Genomic DNA, 15,485 nt, shown 5'->3' with positions numbered 1-15,485 from the left:
TTAGGTTGTGCGGGGGTCATGTGATTAGGGTAGGCTGATAGTGGATATCACCTGATTCATGCCTTGGTGCCTCAGTGCCTGAGGAAGGAAACTTTATGACGGATCCACACCCAAATAATCCCAGCCTTATATTGATCGCACTGACTGTCTACTGATTCTACTGAATACTTTTGGGCTTTGACTCCATATCAAATTTACATCTATTCAATTTAAGCCAAAATCCTCCACTGAATACACAAACCTAGCCCCAAATTGGTGTAACTTGGTGTCTCATTCCCAGTAGTTCCGAGCCTAGACTGGGACACGCGATACACTAAGTCAGAGAGTACCTGAACAGCCACAACTTTCATTGGACCTCTATGCAGTAGGCTTGATGGTATAGATGTAGAATTTTCTCGTCACCTTCTATATATATCTGAGACAACCATGTCTGGGGGTATATATAGTCTCTCCGTCGCATGTCTCAGGCTCTCAGCTCGTCTGACCGCCTTGGCGGGTGACGTTGCGCGGGTGTCTTGCGCGAAGATCAGAGACAGGACGGATTGACTCGCTGATCGACTCACACCCCGGTAAATACAACCTGCGGCTATCAGGGCTGCACTTGGCAAATCCGCCACCCCTCACCTGCGCCCTCGAGACGCTCATTGCGATGAGGTGTTCTTGACTCCGTGCCCCCCATCCCTCCCCCGCGCTTTTGATACGTTTCCCCGAATTGAGGCTTTCCGACCCTCCATCTAAATGGCGGAAGAGTCTCCCGAGATACAGGCCGCTTTGCGGGACCTAGATCGGGAATTGGAGGTATGTACATTTCGTGCACTTGTTGTATGCTTTTTCTTATGTATGATCCATGACAGGAGGGCGATATCACTCAGAAAGGGTAAGCTATCCCTGGCTACAACCAGTATTACAAGCCAATTCTGCCTTGTCATAGATTCGGTTCTTGCGACAGGAGATTTCTGGACCGGCAGATGCATAGGACTGACAACGACAAGATACCAGAAGCGACGTACGATCCTGCTTTCGCAATATTTCGGTCCCAACAAGCCCCTTGATATCAATTCACAGGCCGGTCTTGGCTACGATGCATCCCCAGCCAGCCCTGGAAGGGTCCCGCCGGCCATTCTGAGCGTTCGCCCACCAACTGCCGATTCTTCCCTGCCACACGTCACTTCCCCCATTTACGCAGGCAGTCATGGCTCACAGGGCAGCGGAGCCGTCGGATATGATCAAGGTGCCGGTATACATACACAGGATCAGTCGCATGCATCGCTAGGGTCTCATCGTAGAGAAAGCATGCTCCAAGCTCATGACCGCGCGCCTTCAGGGAGCTCTTACGACTCCCTATTCCTTCCTAAACCCCCAGCCCTAGGGTTACAAGGCCAGGATGGTTCCAGAACCGCAACTTTAATGAGTCAGAACTACGCGTTCAATCCAAATTCTCAGCCCGAATATATGTCTCAGCCCGAGTACCCTCAGGAGTACCCTCAGGAGTACCCTCAGGAGTACGCTCAGGAATATCCTCAGGAGTATACCCCCGCCGAACCTGAGTACGCGGACGAGGGCATGGCATATTACGATCCAGCATCTGGAGCGCCCACGCGACAGTCCACGATGCTTGATTCCCAGCAGGGCTACTTTTCCGACTTTGCGGGGCAACAGCATGATGATTATAGGGATAGCTATGGAGGTGGCTTCCACCGCTATTCTCAGTCCGGGGAAGCCTTTTCGCCAACAGCAAACATGGCCCCGCCATTGATGCCTGCTGGGGCGGAACTTCAGCACGGACCGGCTATTGAGCATCTACTTCCCCTCGAACCTCGAGAGATTCCTTTCTCATTGAACGATCCGCACGACAAAAATGTCCCCATGTCGAACTTTGACAACCTGCCCGCGGTGTTACGGCATCGTGCTCGGGCTCACCCCAAGCAAGCAGCATATTGGGTGCTGGATGCAAAGGGCAAGGAGGTTGCATCGATAACGTGGGAAAAACTGTCTAGTCGCGCCGAGAAAGTTGCTCAGGTTATTCGCGATAAGAGTAATCTATACCGCGGAGATCGTGTCGCTCTCATCTACCGCGAAGCTGAAATTATCGAGTTCGCTGTCGCGCTCTTGGGCTGCTTTATTGCAGGAGTTGTCGCCGTGCCTATCAACAGTCTGGATGATTACACAAGTCTAAATATTGTGCTCACCTCAACGCAGGCACATCTGGCATTGACAACTGAGAATAACCTGAAGAACTTCCAACGCGATATCACAGCGCAGAAACTCAGTTGGCCACGAGGAGTCGAGTGGTGGAAGACGAATGAGTTCGGCAGTTTCCATCCAAAGAAGAAGGACGATACACCTGCGCTGCAGGTCCCCGATCTGGCCTATATTGAGTTTGCGAGGGCCCCGACGGGTGATATGCGTGGTGTTGTGATGAGCCACCGGACTATCATGCATCAAATGGCATGTCTGAGTGCGATCATTTCTACAGTTCCTGTGGAGTCAAGCGCTAGGCAATATAGCACTAAGGGAGAGACCATCATCAGTTACCTCGATCCGAGACAAGGAATTGGTATGATCATGGCCATTCTCTTCACCGTTTACGGTGGCCATACAACCGTTTGGCACGAGGACCGGGCTGTGGAAACACCCGGTTTATATGCCCATCTCATCACCAAATACAAGGCATCAGTCATGGCGACCGATTACTCTGGCTTGAAGATCGCCACCTACAACTACCAGCAAGATCCGATGGCCACAAGACATTTTAAGAAAAACTCGGAGCCTAATTTCAGCAGCGTCAAACTCTGTCTCATCGATACACTTACTCTCGACCCTGAGTTCCATGAAATCCTGGCAGACAGATGGCTTCGGCCAATGAGGAACCCACGGGCTAGAGAAATTGTGGCTCCGATGCTCTGCTTACCAGAGCATGGAGGTATGGTCATTAGTATGCGTGACTGGCTCGGTGGTGAAGAGCGAATGGGATGTTCCTTGACCCATGAAATGGACCCAGCCGGCCGCGATGATTATAAGAAAGAGGACGAGAGCCTTACCAAGTCTGAGACTAAAACGGGCTTCGGAAGCAGTCTTCTGGGTGGTGGATCACGAGTTTCTACGATCAAGCAGAGCCCTAAAAACGAGCTTAGCGAGGTGCTTCTAGACAAAGAGGCATTGAAGAGCAATGAAGTGGTTGTGCTGGCCATGGGCGAGGATGCACGAAAGTATGCCAGCAGTATGCCGCATGCTGTACGCGTTGGCGCTTTCGGCTACCCAATTCCTGACGCAACTCTCGCTGTCGTTGATCCGGAGACCAATCTCCTTTGTACGCCAAATGTTATTGGGGAGATTTGGGTTGATTCACCCTCTCTTTCTGGTGGCTTCTGGGCATTGCCGAAACACACAGAGGCCATATTCCACGCTCGCCCCTACAAATTCGAGGAGCCTAACCCGACCCCGATACTCGTGGAACCTGAATTCCTGCGCACTGGTCTACTTGGATGTGTGATTGAGGGCCGACTTTTCGTGCTTGGTCTCTACGAGGATCGTCTCCGCCAAAAAGTCGAATGGGTTGAGCACGGCCAAGAGATTGTGGAACATCGATACTTCTTCGTTCAACATCTAACAGTTAGCATTCTTAAGAAGGTGCCGAAAATTCATGATTGTACTGCGTTCGATGTGTTTGTTAACGAAGAACATCTTCCTGTGATTATTTTGGAGTCTTACTCGGCCTCAACGGCGCCAACAACTTCCGGCGGTCCGCCAAGGCAGCTCGACTCGGTTCTCCTTGATTCGCTCGCCGACAGGTGTATGGAGGTACTATACCAAGAGCATCATCTACGGGTATACTGTGTTCTACTTACAGCCCCGAACAGTCTGCCGCGCGTTACCAAGAATGGCAGACAAGAAATTGGCAACATGCTCTGTCGCAAAGATTTCGAGTGCGGTATGCTGCAAGCAGTGCATGTCAAGTTTGGAGTTGAACGATCAGTGATGAACTTGCCCGTCGGTGTTGACCCTGAGGGTGGAATCTGGTCCCCTACTGCTCTAGCATCACGACAAGACTTGCTTGCCTACCAGGAAAAGCAATACTCGGGTGTGGATTATCGCGATGTGGTGATGGATGACCGAACTTCCACCCCATTGAACAACTTTAACACAATTGTCGACCTTCTTCAATGGCGAGTCGCTCGCCAAGCTGAAGAATTGGCTTACTGCTCTATCGATGGCCGTGGAAAGGAAGGAAAGGGCGTCACTTGGAAGAAGTTTGACCTCAAAGTTTCTGCGGTGGCGACCTACCTCAAGAACAAGGTGAAGGTACGACCAGGAGATCATCTCGTGCTGATGTACACCCACTCGGAAGAGTACGTCTATGCCGTCCATGCTTGTCTGTGCTTGGGTGCCGTTGTCATCCCGATGGCTCCTATTGATCAAAACCGTCTTTCGGAGGATGCCCCTGCATTCTTGCACGTCATCGGCGACTTCAACATCAAGGCCATCATCGTCAATAACGATGTTGACCATGTCATGAGGCAGAAGCTTGTGTCGCAGCATATCAAGCAGTCCGCCCAGGTTCTTCGCATTGGTGTTCCTGCTATATACAATACCACAAAGCCCTCGAAGCAGTCCCACGGATGTCGCGAGCTCGGCTACACTGTGAAGGATACTTGGCTCCAGGGCAACCAGCCTGCTATGGTCTGGACTTATTGGACCCCAGACCAGCGAAGAATCTCGGTCCAAATTTCCCATGAAACCATAATGGGCATGTGCAAGGTTCAAAAAGAGACCTGCCAAATGACAAGCTCAAGGCCGGTGCTTGGAAGTGTCCGAAGTACCCTGGGTCTCGGATTCCTCCACACCTGTTTGATGGGCATTTACGTCGGTAAGTTTGCTGCTAATCTATGAACATCTCCACCCTAACATATTATTCAGGTGCGCCTACATATCTAGTTTCGCCAGTCGACTTCGCGCAAAACCCATTGACTCTCTTCGTAACACTTGCTCGGTACAAGATCAAGGACACTTACGCCACCAGTCAAATGTTGGATTACGCAATGAGTGCTATGGCTGGAAAAGGCTTCCAGCTTCAAGAACTGAAGAACCTCATGATTTCTGCAGAGGGGCGGCCTAGAACGGATCTCTGTATGTGTCATCACCATCAGAGCCACGAAGAGAAGCTAATCCGATCATACAGATGGAAAGGTACGCCTACATTTCGCCAATGCCAGCTTGGACCGTACCTCGATCAACGTCATTTACTCGCACGTTCTCAACCCGATGGTTACCACACGATCATACATGTGCATTGAGCCGATCGAACTATGGCTCGACTTGCGAAGCCTCCGTCAAGGTCTTATTTACCCAGTAGACCCCGATGTCCACCCTACCGCGCTTTTGCTACAGGATTCGGGCATGGTACCAGTCAACACACAGATTGCGATCGTGAACCCGGAGACCTGCACTCTCTCGCACGTTGGAGAGTACGGTGAGATCTGGGTCCAGTCCGACGCTTGCGCTGAGGGGTTCTACAAATCAAAGCAAGAATTTGATTCCGAGCGGTTGAACGGCAGAGTTGCAGACGGTGACCCCAGCGTGCCTTATGTCCGTACTGGTGATCTTGGTTTCCTTCACACCGTTACTCGGCCGATTGGTCCTGGCGGCCAGCCAGTTGATATGCAAGTCCTCTTCCTCCTCGGCAGCATCGGCGAAACTTTCGAAGTCAACGGACTCAATCACTTCCCTATGGACATTGAAAACTCCGTAGAGAGTTGCCACCGCAATATCGTGAATGGAGGATGGTAAGTAGATGGTAATCTTCTGAGATCTGACCTGGAGGCTAACATTCTCAGTGCTATTTTCCAAGCCGGTGGCTTGGTCGTTGTTGTCGTTGAAGTTACCCGAAAAGCCTATCTAGCCGCCCTGGTCCCCGTCATTGTTGATGTTATCCTCATGGAGCACCAGGTCGTTGCGGATATTGTCGCATTCGTCTCCCACGGCGACTTCCCCCGCTCTCGTCTAGGCGAGAAGCAGCGCGGCAAGGTTCTCGCCTCATGGGTAACCCGGAAGCTGCGAACCATTGCTCAGTTCAGCATTCGCGACCTGGAGGGCGATAGCCCATTTGCGGACATACCTCAGCACCGGATGAGCAGAGTTTCCAAGGCTGGAAGCACAATGGGCACCAGCATCCGACAGTCCACAATGAATCCAGATATCGACGCAAATGTCCCTCGCTCTCTACGTGGGGTGACATTGGAAGAGACCAGTCATCCCGCGGCTACTTATCAGACCGGCCAAGCCGGGTCTGTGCCGTATGAACTGGGGAGTGTTACTGACAATAGTCCGCTTGCCACTCCTATCCCCGGGCCTAGCTCTGCTGTGCCTCACATCAAGGAGCCACAGTCTGCCACGGTCGGAACCGAGTTTGATGATCAACACTACAACACGTTGGATCCCGCCGCGGGTACGTCCGCCGCGGACCGTGATTTCCGGTTCAGTTTTGATATGGCCGACAACCCTGACCAGTCTCAATCGTATGGACACCCTGGCGACGAACGGCCCTCGACGGGACGAGAGCCGCTTCCTAGCCAACAGGAATGGAACCCCAACAGCCCCCAGGCTGCTGGCACACTCCCTGCTGAGACGGCACGTCCAAGCACACAGGACAGTGGGGTCAATGATTGGCCCCAAGAAGCTCTCATGTACCAGTCGGCACTAGGTGCAGAAGACGGGCATGACGTTGGCCGCACAGACAGCGACAATGCTGCACCGCCAAATCGGCAACTACGAGGCTTGAACTTGGATTGAGCCCGTACATTGTACAGATTTGAAATGATATCTTTTTAAAAGGCGGCCGGCGTGTTTGCTTGACAGTTCTGATCTTCTTTTCCCCCTAGCATTGCGTGTTCTTTATCCGGCTTATCCTCAATACCTTAGCTCTATGTTTGTAATTTATACATACCCAGTATATCTTTCTGACGCTTGTAGATCAGTTTTCTGATTTGGTTGATCGTTATCATATGTACTAGACTAAAGGATACGACCCACCCTAACACCATTGATGTGCACAAGCTCGCAATCGCCGATCTTTTTATACTCCGACTGATGGACTTCCCTGTTACTTCCAACCTATCACTGACATGCCGATCATGTACGGAGTACGTTGTACAGCATTACGATTTCTACTCGGATGATCGACAATATGCAATTATATGGAGAAATCACACAACAGCTCCTCGGTCTCTTTACATCTCTTCCATGACGCAGGGCTTGCAGAAGCTAAAGAACTAGGCCGAGGTATATAGTTCCTCCCAGCTCTCAAGCTCAACAATAACGCCAAATTCGCAGCCATGAACGTACTAAGATTGCTGCTCCTGACAACTCTAGCTGTCGCCAAGCAACCTAATATCCTCTTCATTCTAACAGATGATCAGGGTAAATATGTGGGCGGTTTAGAGCATATGCCCAAGTTGCAGGTGGGTCTATTCCTTCCATACAAGCCCTACTTTCTCCCTCCCCAGACTAACACTCTGACAAGGAAACCCTCGTTCAACAAGGAACAAGCTACTCCAAACATTTCTGCTCAATCGCACTATGCTGTCCATCCCGAGCCAACCTCTGGACCGGCCGCATGCCACACAACACGAACGTAACCGACGTCGGACTTCCCTACGGCGGCTATCCAAAAGTAGTCTCAGCAGGCTGGAACGACAACTACCTCCCACTATGGATGCAAGAAGCAGGCTACAACACCTACTACGTAGGCAAGATGTGGAACGCACATACAGAGGAAAACTACAACAATCCGTACGTGCGAGGGTTCAACGGCTCGGACTTCCTCCTAGATCCGTATACATACCGATACTGGTACGCACGAATGACGCGCAACGGCGCAGCACCAGTCAAGTACGACGGGCAGTACTCGACAGACATGATCGCCGAAAAAGCAGAGGGTTTCATCGACGAGGCGGTTAAGCACGAACAGCCGTGGATGCTGACAGTAGCGCCCAACGCGCCGCACTCGAATGGGTCTCATGATTCCACGAGGAACGCGAACTGGTTCGGTGAGCCGGAGTTTGCGCCGCGACATGCGGGTTTGTTTAAGGATGTGCGGGCGCCGCGTGATGAGAGTTTTAATACACTGATTGAGAATGCGGTCAGCTGGGTGCAGAATGTGCCTGAGTTGAATCAGACGAATGTTGATTATATTGATGAGTTCCAGCGGTGTCGGCTGCGGGCTTTGCAGGCTGTTGATGAGATGGTTGGGAGGCTTGTTGAGAGGTTGGAGAAGGTTGGGGAGCTGGATAATACTTATATCTTCTTTTCTACGGATAATGGGTATCATCTGGGTCAGCATCGGATGCAGCCTGGTAAGAACTGTGGTTATGGTGAGTTGGCCTTGATTGTCTGGTGTCTGGGGTGTATAGATATGCTAACTCGTATAGAAACTGATATCAACGTCCCTCTCATCGTCCGAGGCCCTGGTATCGGAAAGAATCAGACTCTGGATGCTATCACTTCTCATACGGATCTAGCTCCTACTTTCTTGAATATAGCTGGTGTTACTCGAAACGGATTGGACGGCAAGACTATCCCTACTACCATTGCTGCCAGCACGGCGGACAATAGGACGGAGCATGTTGCTATTGAGTACTGGGGATTAGTGAGTGACTCACATAGCAAGAGCATATTAACCAACCAGCTAACATCAAGATAGGCTGTACCAGAAGGGATCTACGGGTATGCCAGCGACAAGCTCGACCAGCCACATAACAGCTACCAAAGAAACACATACAAGGGTATCCGACTGGTTGCCGATGACTATAGTCTATACTATGCAGTATGGTGCACAAACGAGAAAGAATTCTTCGATCTGAAGGTAAGCCATCCATCCCCTTCTATCCTACAGGATATTCAACAAGCCCTAACACCCTAAAAAAGAGCGATCCCCATCAGACCGTAAACCTAGGCACATACCCAGCCAAACACCCCAACTATAAGATTGCAAATCGCGAGCTGCCACAAATAATAGCGCGGTTGGACGCACTCATGCTAGTGCTAAAGTCCTGCGAAGGAGACGCATGTCGATACCCCTGGCGCCAGCTACACCCAGCTGGTAAAGTAAACAGTCTTGCTGATGCGCTGGACTCGGGCTTCGATACCTTCTACGCGAATCAGCCGAAGGTCTCGTTCTCGTCTTGTGAGAATGGGTATATTATTTCGGCTGAGGGGCCGCAGACGTTCAATGCTTATGGGGCCAGTGCGAAGAGAGGATGGAGGTTGGATGAGTTGATTGGGTGGTGAGCTCGAATGTCTCTGGTCTTTTATAGCTTGACATGTGTGAAAATGTCGGTTGATATGCATAACTAGCCAATGACCACGAATTTCAACTCTACTATATTCAGCTAAGTCAATGTTACATCTGAAGAGCAATCCTTGAAGAAAATATTGATTCAAATCGTTCATGGTATTCACATTATCGCTATCACTTTTAGTCGGTTGCTTTTCTTAAACTTTTTTTTACATATTTTCAGCCTTTTTTGTCAGCTGCTCGATGTTGACCTTGGCGCTCAGACCGCCGTTAGATGTAACAGCCTCTGGAGTGCTGGTCAACTGCTCGAGGGCTTCGATGTCCTCGTTGGTGAGGGTGTTGGAGCGGATGGGACGGAAAGGAGCAGGAGAGCCAGCCCGGGAGGTGAGGAACTAAACGCATGTTAGTGGTGAGACGTAGACAGATCAAGGAACAAATCTTACCGAGCTGGCAGCGCTAAGCAGCGCAATCAGAGAGGCCTGGACCACATCCTGGTGGATACCAACACCCCACACTTGTTGATTGCTGCCGGCTGCTGTGCACTGAATGTAGGTAGCAGCCTTGGTGTCGCGACCGCGACCAATGGAGTGTTCCTTGTAGTCGCGGACATCGAGATCAATACCGAGGGTAGAAAGAGCGGTAGCTAGGGAGGAGATAGCACCTGGGCCGACACCGGTGATGGCATGCTGAACGTTGTCGATCTCGATAATACCGGTGAAGCGACGCTTAAGGTTCTTGGTGTTAAGGGCCTTGCCGGGCTCAGGAGGAGCAGGGGACTGCGAGCGGTCGGTGGTGATGCTGTAGTCGACAAGGGTGAAGCGAGGGTTTGACTTGAGGTGGTAGGCCTCCTCGAAGAGGTTGACGATCTCGGTAGGCTTCAGCTCCCGGCTGACAGCCTCGGTCTTCTCCTGCACGATCTTGCTGAACTCGACCTGCAGAGCGCGAGGGAGATCCAGCTCCAGGCTGCGCAGGATAATCCAGGCGGCGCCACCCTTGCCACTTTGGGAGTTGACACGGATGACTGCCTCGTAGGTACGGCCGATATCTTGGGGATCCAGGGGGAGGTACGGGACTTCCCACTCGGTTTCCTCGTCGGCGCCCTCGCCATCTTGGCGCAGTTTGAAGCCCTTCTTGATTGCATCTTGGTGACTGGATTCGAAATAGGTTAGCAAAGCGAATAACGTAGGAAAAAGAAAGGACAACGAACCTTCCAGAGAATGCGCACACCACGAGCTGACCACCATATGGTGCACGCTCGTTGACGGGGATCTTGTTGCTCTCCTCTACCACCTTGATGACAGAGTTGATGTCCGAGAAGTCGACATTTGGCGAGACACCTTGTGTGTACAGGTTCAGGGCGAGAGTAACCAGGTCCACGTTTCCGGTACGCTCACCGTTGCCGAACAGAGTACCCTCTACACGATCGGCACCAGCCATCTGTGCCAGTTCAGCCGCGGCAACAGCGCAGCCACGGTCGTTATGCGGGTGGACTGAAACAACAAACTTCTCGCGCTCAGTCATGTTTGTGCAGAAGTACTCGACCTGATCAGCAAAGACGTTGGGGGTGGCCATCTCTACCGTGGCGGGCAGGTTAAAGATGATGGGCTTCTCCTCCGTGGGTCCCCAGGCAGCCTTCACAGCCTGGCAGACCTCCACGGCGTACTCGGGCTCGGTATCGGAGAAAGTCTCGGGGGAGAACTCGAATTGCCAGTCGGTGCCGGCCTGGGAGGGGTCGTCCTTGGTGATGGAGCGGGCGTACTTTGTGCATTTGACAGCCATCTCCAGACTCTGCTTGTGGTCCATGTTGAAGATGATGCGACGGAAACAAGGGCTCGTTGCGAGGTAGATGTGGAGGATAGCCTTTTTGGCGCCCTTCAGGGAATCGACTGTGCGACGGATGAGATCCTCACGGCAGGGAGCCAGGACCTGCAGGGCGACATCGTCGGGTGTGAGACCGGGCTCTTCTACCAGACGGCGGGTAAAGTCGAAGTCCGTTTGGGATGCGGAGGGGAAGGACACTTCGATTTCCTTGTAACCGATATCCACGAGCATCTTGAAGAAACGGTATTTTTGCTCGCCGTCCTATAGATCCAATCCAATCAATATGGGAAACAGCATTGAACAGCACATCATATCATACCATTGGGTCCGGCAGAGACTGGTTGCCATCACGCAGATCAGTTGCCAGCCAGCGAGGAGGCTTGTCGATAATTTTGTTGGGCCATTGGCGATTTGGCAGATTCACCGGCTTGAAAGGCTTGTACTTTTTTGAGGGATCCTTGAGCCTTCAAGAGATTAGTATGTAGAAACACCGAATTGGAGTCATCGCAACATACATCGGCATAGTGTTGGCGGGGCACCGCGGGGGCACAAGTGGATAAGAGACGATAAAAGGTAGGGTGTCGTTATAGCTGAGCCAAGCAGACTCGATATTGATGTGATTAAAAGCAGAAAATGGCTTCCAAAATATGGACACGGGGATTCTTTTATAGCAAAAGAGAAAAGAAGGCCAATTAAGAATGGGGAATATGCTGTGACTCAAATGGGCCCGTCAATGACGCCGAGTTTTTCGGCGCCGACAGCGGAGTCACGTGATGGGTATATTGTCAACCACAGGGCGTGAAGATCTGCAATTGACTTGATGATGAAATTGAAATACCGCTGGTAGATTGCCAATGTCAATTAATGTCATTTATATTCCCGTTACTTTTATTTGACAGTCATATGCAACGAATATCTACATACTGTGCCCGTCTCCATAGAGGCCCGAACATCGGAGTGGTGTCTCCTGAGGCATCCACCCCGCGGATAGCCGCAGGCATTGTTTGGAATTATTGTGTGCTTCAGATGGAATGATGACTTGATTCGGAAAAGATCGGTCTAATATACAATGATAGGGCAAAGATCCAGTCAGACACGCTCAAAATGACAACACATATAGTTATACAACATACAAAGTTACACAAAGTTCTTCTCGAGTTCCACCAATAGCGGATGAACTTCGTCCACACTAAGCTTGACAGCTCGAGGATTCTGCAGCGCATCATCACCGAGTCTGGCTTTGATCAGCGCCTGCAATGTCTGAGCATCTTTATCCGTCTTGCTCTTCATCTGCCCAGTAACATCAACGGAGATGCCACCATCGGCCAGGTCCCGTGGTCCGAGAATGAAGATGAGGTTATACTTCATCTGTTTGGCGCGCTGAATCTTCTTGCCCAGAGTCTGTGCGCTGGTATCGATGTCCACCAAGAATGTAGAGTCGACAGAGGACAGTGGACGGGGCGATTCAGAGCTACCATCATTCAGCAATGCGCGGAAACCAGCGAACTTGGCTGCCGCTTCTTGAGCCCGGCGCACAACAGCATCGTCTTGGTTAACCGTCAAGATAATGGCCTGGCGCGGAGAAAGCCAGAATGGCCAGTGACCACCGTGCTGTTCAATCAGCAACGCCAAAAACCGCTCCAATGAGCCGAAGATGGCGCGGTGGACCATAACTGGTCTTGCAACTCCGGGCGTGGCTGGGTTGTAGTCCGGCTCCTCCTCTGCAACTTGATATTCCAGCTCAAATCGCTGTGGCAGGTTCATGTCCAATTGGATAGTTGACAGCTGGTGGTACTTTCCAGCTTGATCCTGGAGTTGGATGTCGATCTTGGGGCCGTAAAACGCACCATCGCCTTCATTCAGCGCCCATTCGCGTCCGGTGCTATCCAGAGCTTCGCGCAATTGCGTCTCGGCATTATCCCACATCTCCAAAGTCCCAATATAATCCGTTTCGGGTCTGGTTGACAGCACCAATCGATACGGACCGAGTCCAAATGTCTTCATAGCCATATCCACAAATCCCAGCGCCGATGCAATCTCCGATTTGATCTGCTGCGGTCTACAGAACAGATGTCCATCATCCTGATGGAAACGCCTCAGGCGCGTCAAGCCAGTCAGCGACCCGGACACTTCGTTGCGGTGCAGCGGGCTGAAGTCTGCATAGCGCACTGGCATGTCGCGGTAGGAGTGATTCTGCGACTTGAAGAGTAGGCAGTGGCCGGGACAGTTCATTGGCTTCAGTCCGTAGGATTCGTCTTCACCCACTTCGCCCTCTGCCTCACTACTGGCTCCTCGGCCGGTCACCTCATACATATCATCCTTGTAGTTCTGCCAGTGGCCCGATATCTCCCAGAGCGACTTTTTGTAGATGATCGGGGTTAGGACTTCACGGAAGCCATATTGTAGGTACTGGGTGCGGAGGAAGGAGATGAGTTTGTTGACAACATGTGTGCCATTCGGGAGGAATAAGGGAGATCCAGGACTGTAGACTGAAGATGTGAAGAGCTCCTGGGCGGTTCCGATAGCTCGATGGTCGGTGGGAGGTATCGTGGGAGCTTCCGGTTTGTCAGAACACGAGCAATGGCGAATCGCTGTGTATGACAACGGTCGCGATCGTACAAATTGCCATGACAGAGATCGAACGCCAGGCAAGGACGGTCTCAGGCGAAGTAATGAGCGCATGGTTGCTAAAGGTTCAATTCCTCGGCCGCGTTTCTCCGATCTTTCTTCCCCACCGCTTTACGCGTGCGGTCTGATTGAGCCAGTCGCAATCAAAACATTTGTTGAAACACTCCGAGTCATGAGATATTAACTACAGAACTATTAACTATTACACAAAGTGCATGTTTCTTGCTGAAATGTTTACGCCATGTCTACAGAACAGCCTCGTACCCCAGATCGCTCAGCTCTTGGCGAATCCTGGGTGATAGCATCAACTGCTTCTCTGAAGGAAAAAGACCCCACCAAAACTCCAAATCGCCGACGTGACAGCAGCAAAGCGACCAGAAAGACGGCCAACCTGTCAGCAGAGTCGCCCACATCCTCATCCTCATCATGGACTATATCAGGCCCGGAGCTCATCATGCCCTCTATCTGCGAAGCACCTAACTTAGACGGGTCTTGGGTAGAATATGTACGGACTCCGACGCAACAAGGCCCAGAAAGCATGAAAAAACGACGCAAAGTGTCCACGCCGAATGATGTAAAGCAGAAAGAGCAGGATCAGACCACTAAAGCTGGATATGCAGATGCTGGGTTGTCTGCAGAGACGACCCCCACCAAACAAGCAAGCCTAGTCGTGAAATCCAAATCCATCTTTCGTGGCCATAGTGCCCTCGCTCGCAAAGCAATCAACGCAGTCTTGATCGCCTTCATCTTGCATCTGCTAGTTCTCCCCGAGGTAGTCTACCAAGCCAAAGACCTCTGCCGTATCCCAAGCATCAAGACTCTCTACCCCAACAGCTGCATCACCCTCCCTGCATACCAACCACGCAGCGCCTATCCTCCATCCACAACACCTCGAGAGGAGACTCTCGCAACCGCCCAGCGCCAGCTAGAATCCATATTCGACACGGCCCTCGAAACCCTCACACCTCTATCCGCAATCCTCAAACAAAGCGAAAGCATGCTCGCTGACCTAGAATCACAACTGAAAACAACCTTCCCAGACGCCCGCAACGCACTGGATCTCGAATTCACCGGCAGCAACCAAGCCGTCCAAACTGCAGTCTGGGAATTCGACTCTCTCCGCGCCGACCTACGCTCCGCAATCGACAGCCTGCTCGCCTCCCGACCAGCAACCGAAATAAGCGGCACCGCAGCTCTAGACACACGACTCGCGATACAGCTGCGACGACGCGAAGAGTACCTAGACCGACTACGCGCGCAGATCCGCAGCAAAGCAGACTCCCTCAGCACGCGATTCATAACAATAGACGACCATCTCGAAGCGGTGGACGGGATCGTATCACGCGAGGAACGGCGGAGTCCAACATTGCACAATTCCCGATCTGCATCTGACGACAGCAGCAGCGATAGGCTATACTCCGTACTCGATTCGCTCCCGCTGGGACCCTTCGGGGCATATTTGTTCCGGGGGCGATCGTCAGGAGATGCAGATGCCATTGCCAATGCAGATGCATTGACGGAGTCGTCATCGTCTGCCGTGTCCTCCACTGCATCCACCGAACCCACATCTACACCCCGGCCCGCCGCAACTCTTGCCCTGCTCAGGGTCGCGGCCACGCACCATCGTCCCGTTGCTGACTCGGTGTTGCGGTTATCACGCCAGTTAAAGGATGTGCGACGTGCGACTGGGGCTGGGTCCACTTGGTGAATTGAGGTCTCCACGGGGGTTGGGGACCCTGAGGAG

At 51.9% G+C, this 15,485-nt stretch overlaps 5 protein-coding genes across 5 annotated transcripts; 3 read left to right on the top strand and 2 right to left on the bottom strand.

The window, feature by feature from the left end:
- Window positions 1-738: 738 nt before the first annotated feature.
- Window positions 739-6,789, top strand: N7518_002663 (putative AMP binding domain protein; the record flags this gene model as incomplete). The annotated part of the gene is made up of 6 exons (XM_057183591.1): window positions 739-798; window positions 855-877; window positions 993-4,867; window positions 4,918-5,127; window positions 5,180-5,783; window positions 5,835-6,789. 6 exons carry the CDS (start codon window positions 739-741, stop codon window positions 6,787-6,789), a joined length of 5,727 nt encoding a protein of 1,908 aa, XP_057045041.1.
- Window positions 6,790-7,331: 542 nt separating this feature from the next.
- On the top strand, window positions 7,332-9,285 carry N7518_002662 (sulfatase family protein; the record flags this gene model as incomplete). The annotated part of the gene is made up of 5 exons (XM_057183590.1): window positions 7,332-7,457; window positions 7,520-8,369; window positions 8,427-8,644; window positions 8,699-8,860; window positions 8,923-9,285. 5 exons carry the CDS (start codon window positions 7,332-7,334, stop codon window positions 9,283-9,285), a joined length of 1,719 nt encoding a protein of 572 aa, XP_057045040.1.
- A 216-nt stretch (window positions 9,286-9,501) lies between these two features.
- Window positions 9,502-11,636, bottom strand: N7518_002661 (2-isopropylmalate synthase; the record flags this gene model as incomplete). Its single annotated transcript, XM_057183589.1, has 5 exons — window positions 9,502-9,684; window positions 9,736-10,441; window positions 10,500-11,374; window positions 11,433-11,577; window positions 11,629-11,636. The coding sequence occupies 5 exons, from the start codon at window positions 11,634-11,636 to the stop codon at window positions 9,502-9,504; spliced, it is 1,917 nt and encodes a 638-aa protein (XP_057045039.1).
- Window positions 11,637-12,250: 614 nt separating this feature from the next.
- On the bottom strand, window positions 12,251-13,795 carry N7518_002660 (threonine--tRNA ligase MST1; the record flags this gene model as incomplete). Its single annotated transcript, XM_057183588.1, has 1 exon — window positions 12,251-13,795. The coding sequence occupies one exon, from the start codon at window positions 13,793-13,795 to the stop codon at window positions 12,251-12,253; it is 1,545 nt and encodes a 514-aa protein (XP_057045038.1).
- A 187-nt stretch (window positions 13,796-13,982) lies between these two features.
- N7518_002659 (uncharacterized protein) lies at window positions 13,983-15,449 on the top strand (the record flags this gene model as incomplete). The annotated part of the gene is made up of 1 exon (XM_057183587.1): window positions 13,983-15,449. One exon carries the CDS (start codon window positions 13,983-13,985, stop codon window positions 15,447-15,449), a length of 1,467 nt encoding a protein of 488 aa, XP_057045037.1.
- Window positions 15,450-15,485: the final 36 nt, after the last annotated feature.

The sequence above is a fragment of the Penicillium psychrosexuale genome (genome assembly GCF_028828465.1).
Source record: "Penicillium psychrosexuale strain IBT 29551 chromosome Unknown utg000002l, whole genome shotgun sequence".
Lineage (NCBI taxonomy): Eukaryota > Fungi > Ascomycota > Eurotiomycetes > Eurotiales > Aspergillaceae > Penicillium > Penicillium psychrosexuale.
Note: the sequence above shows the minus strand (reverse complement) of the source record. Positions and strands in the feature narration are given on the sequence as shown.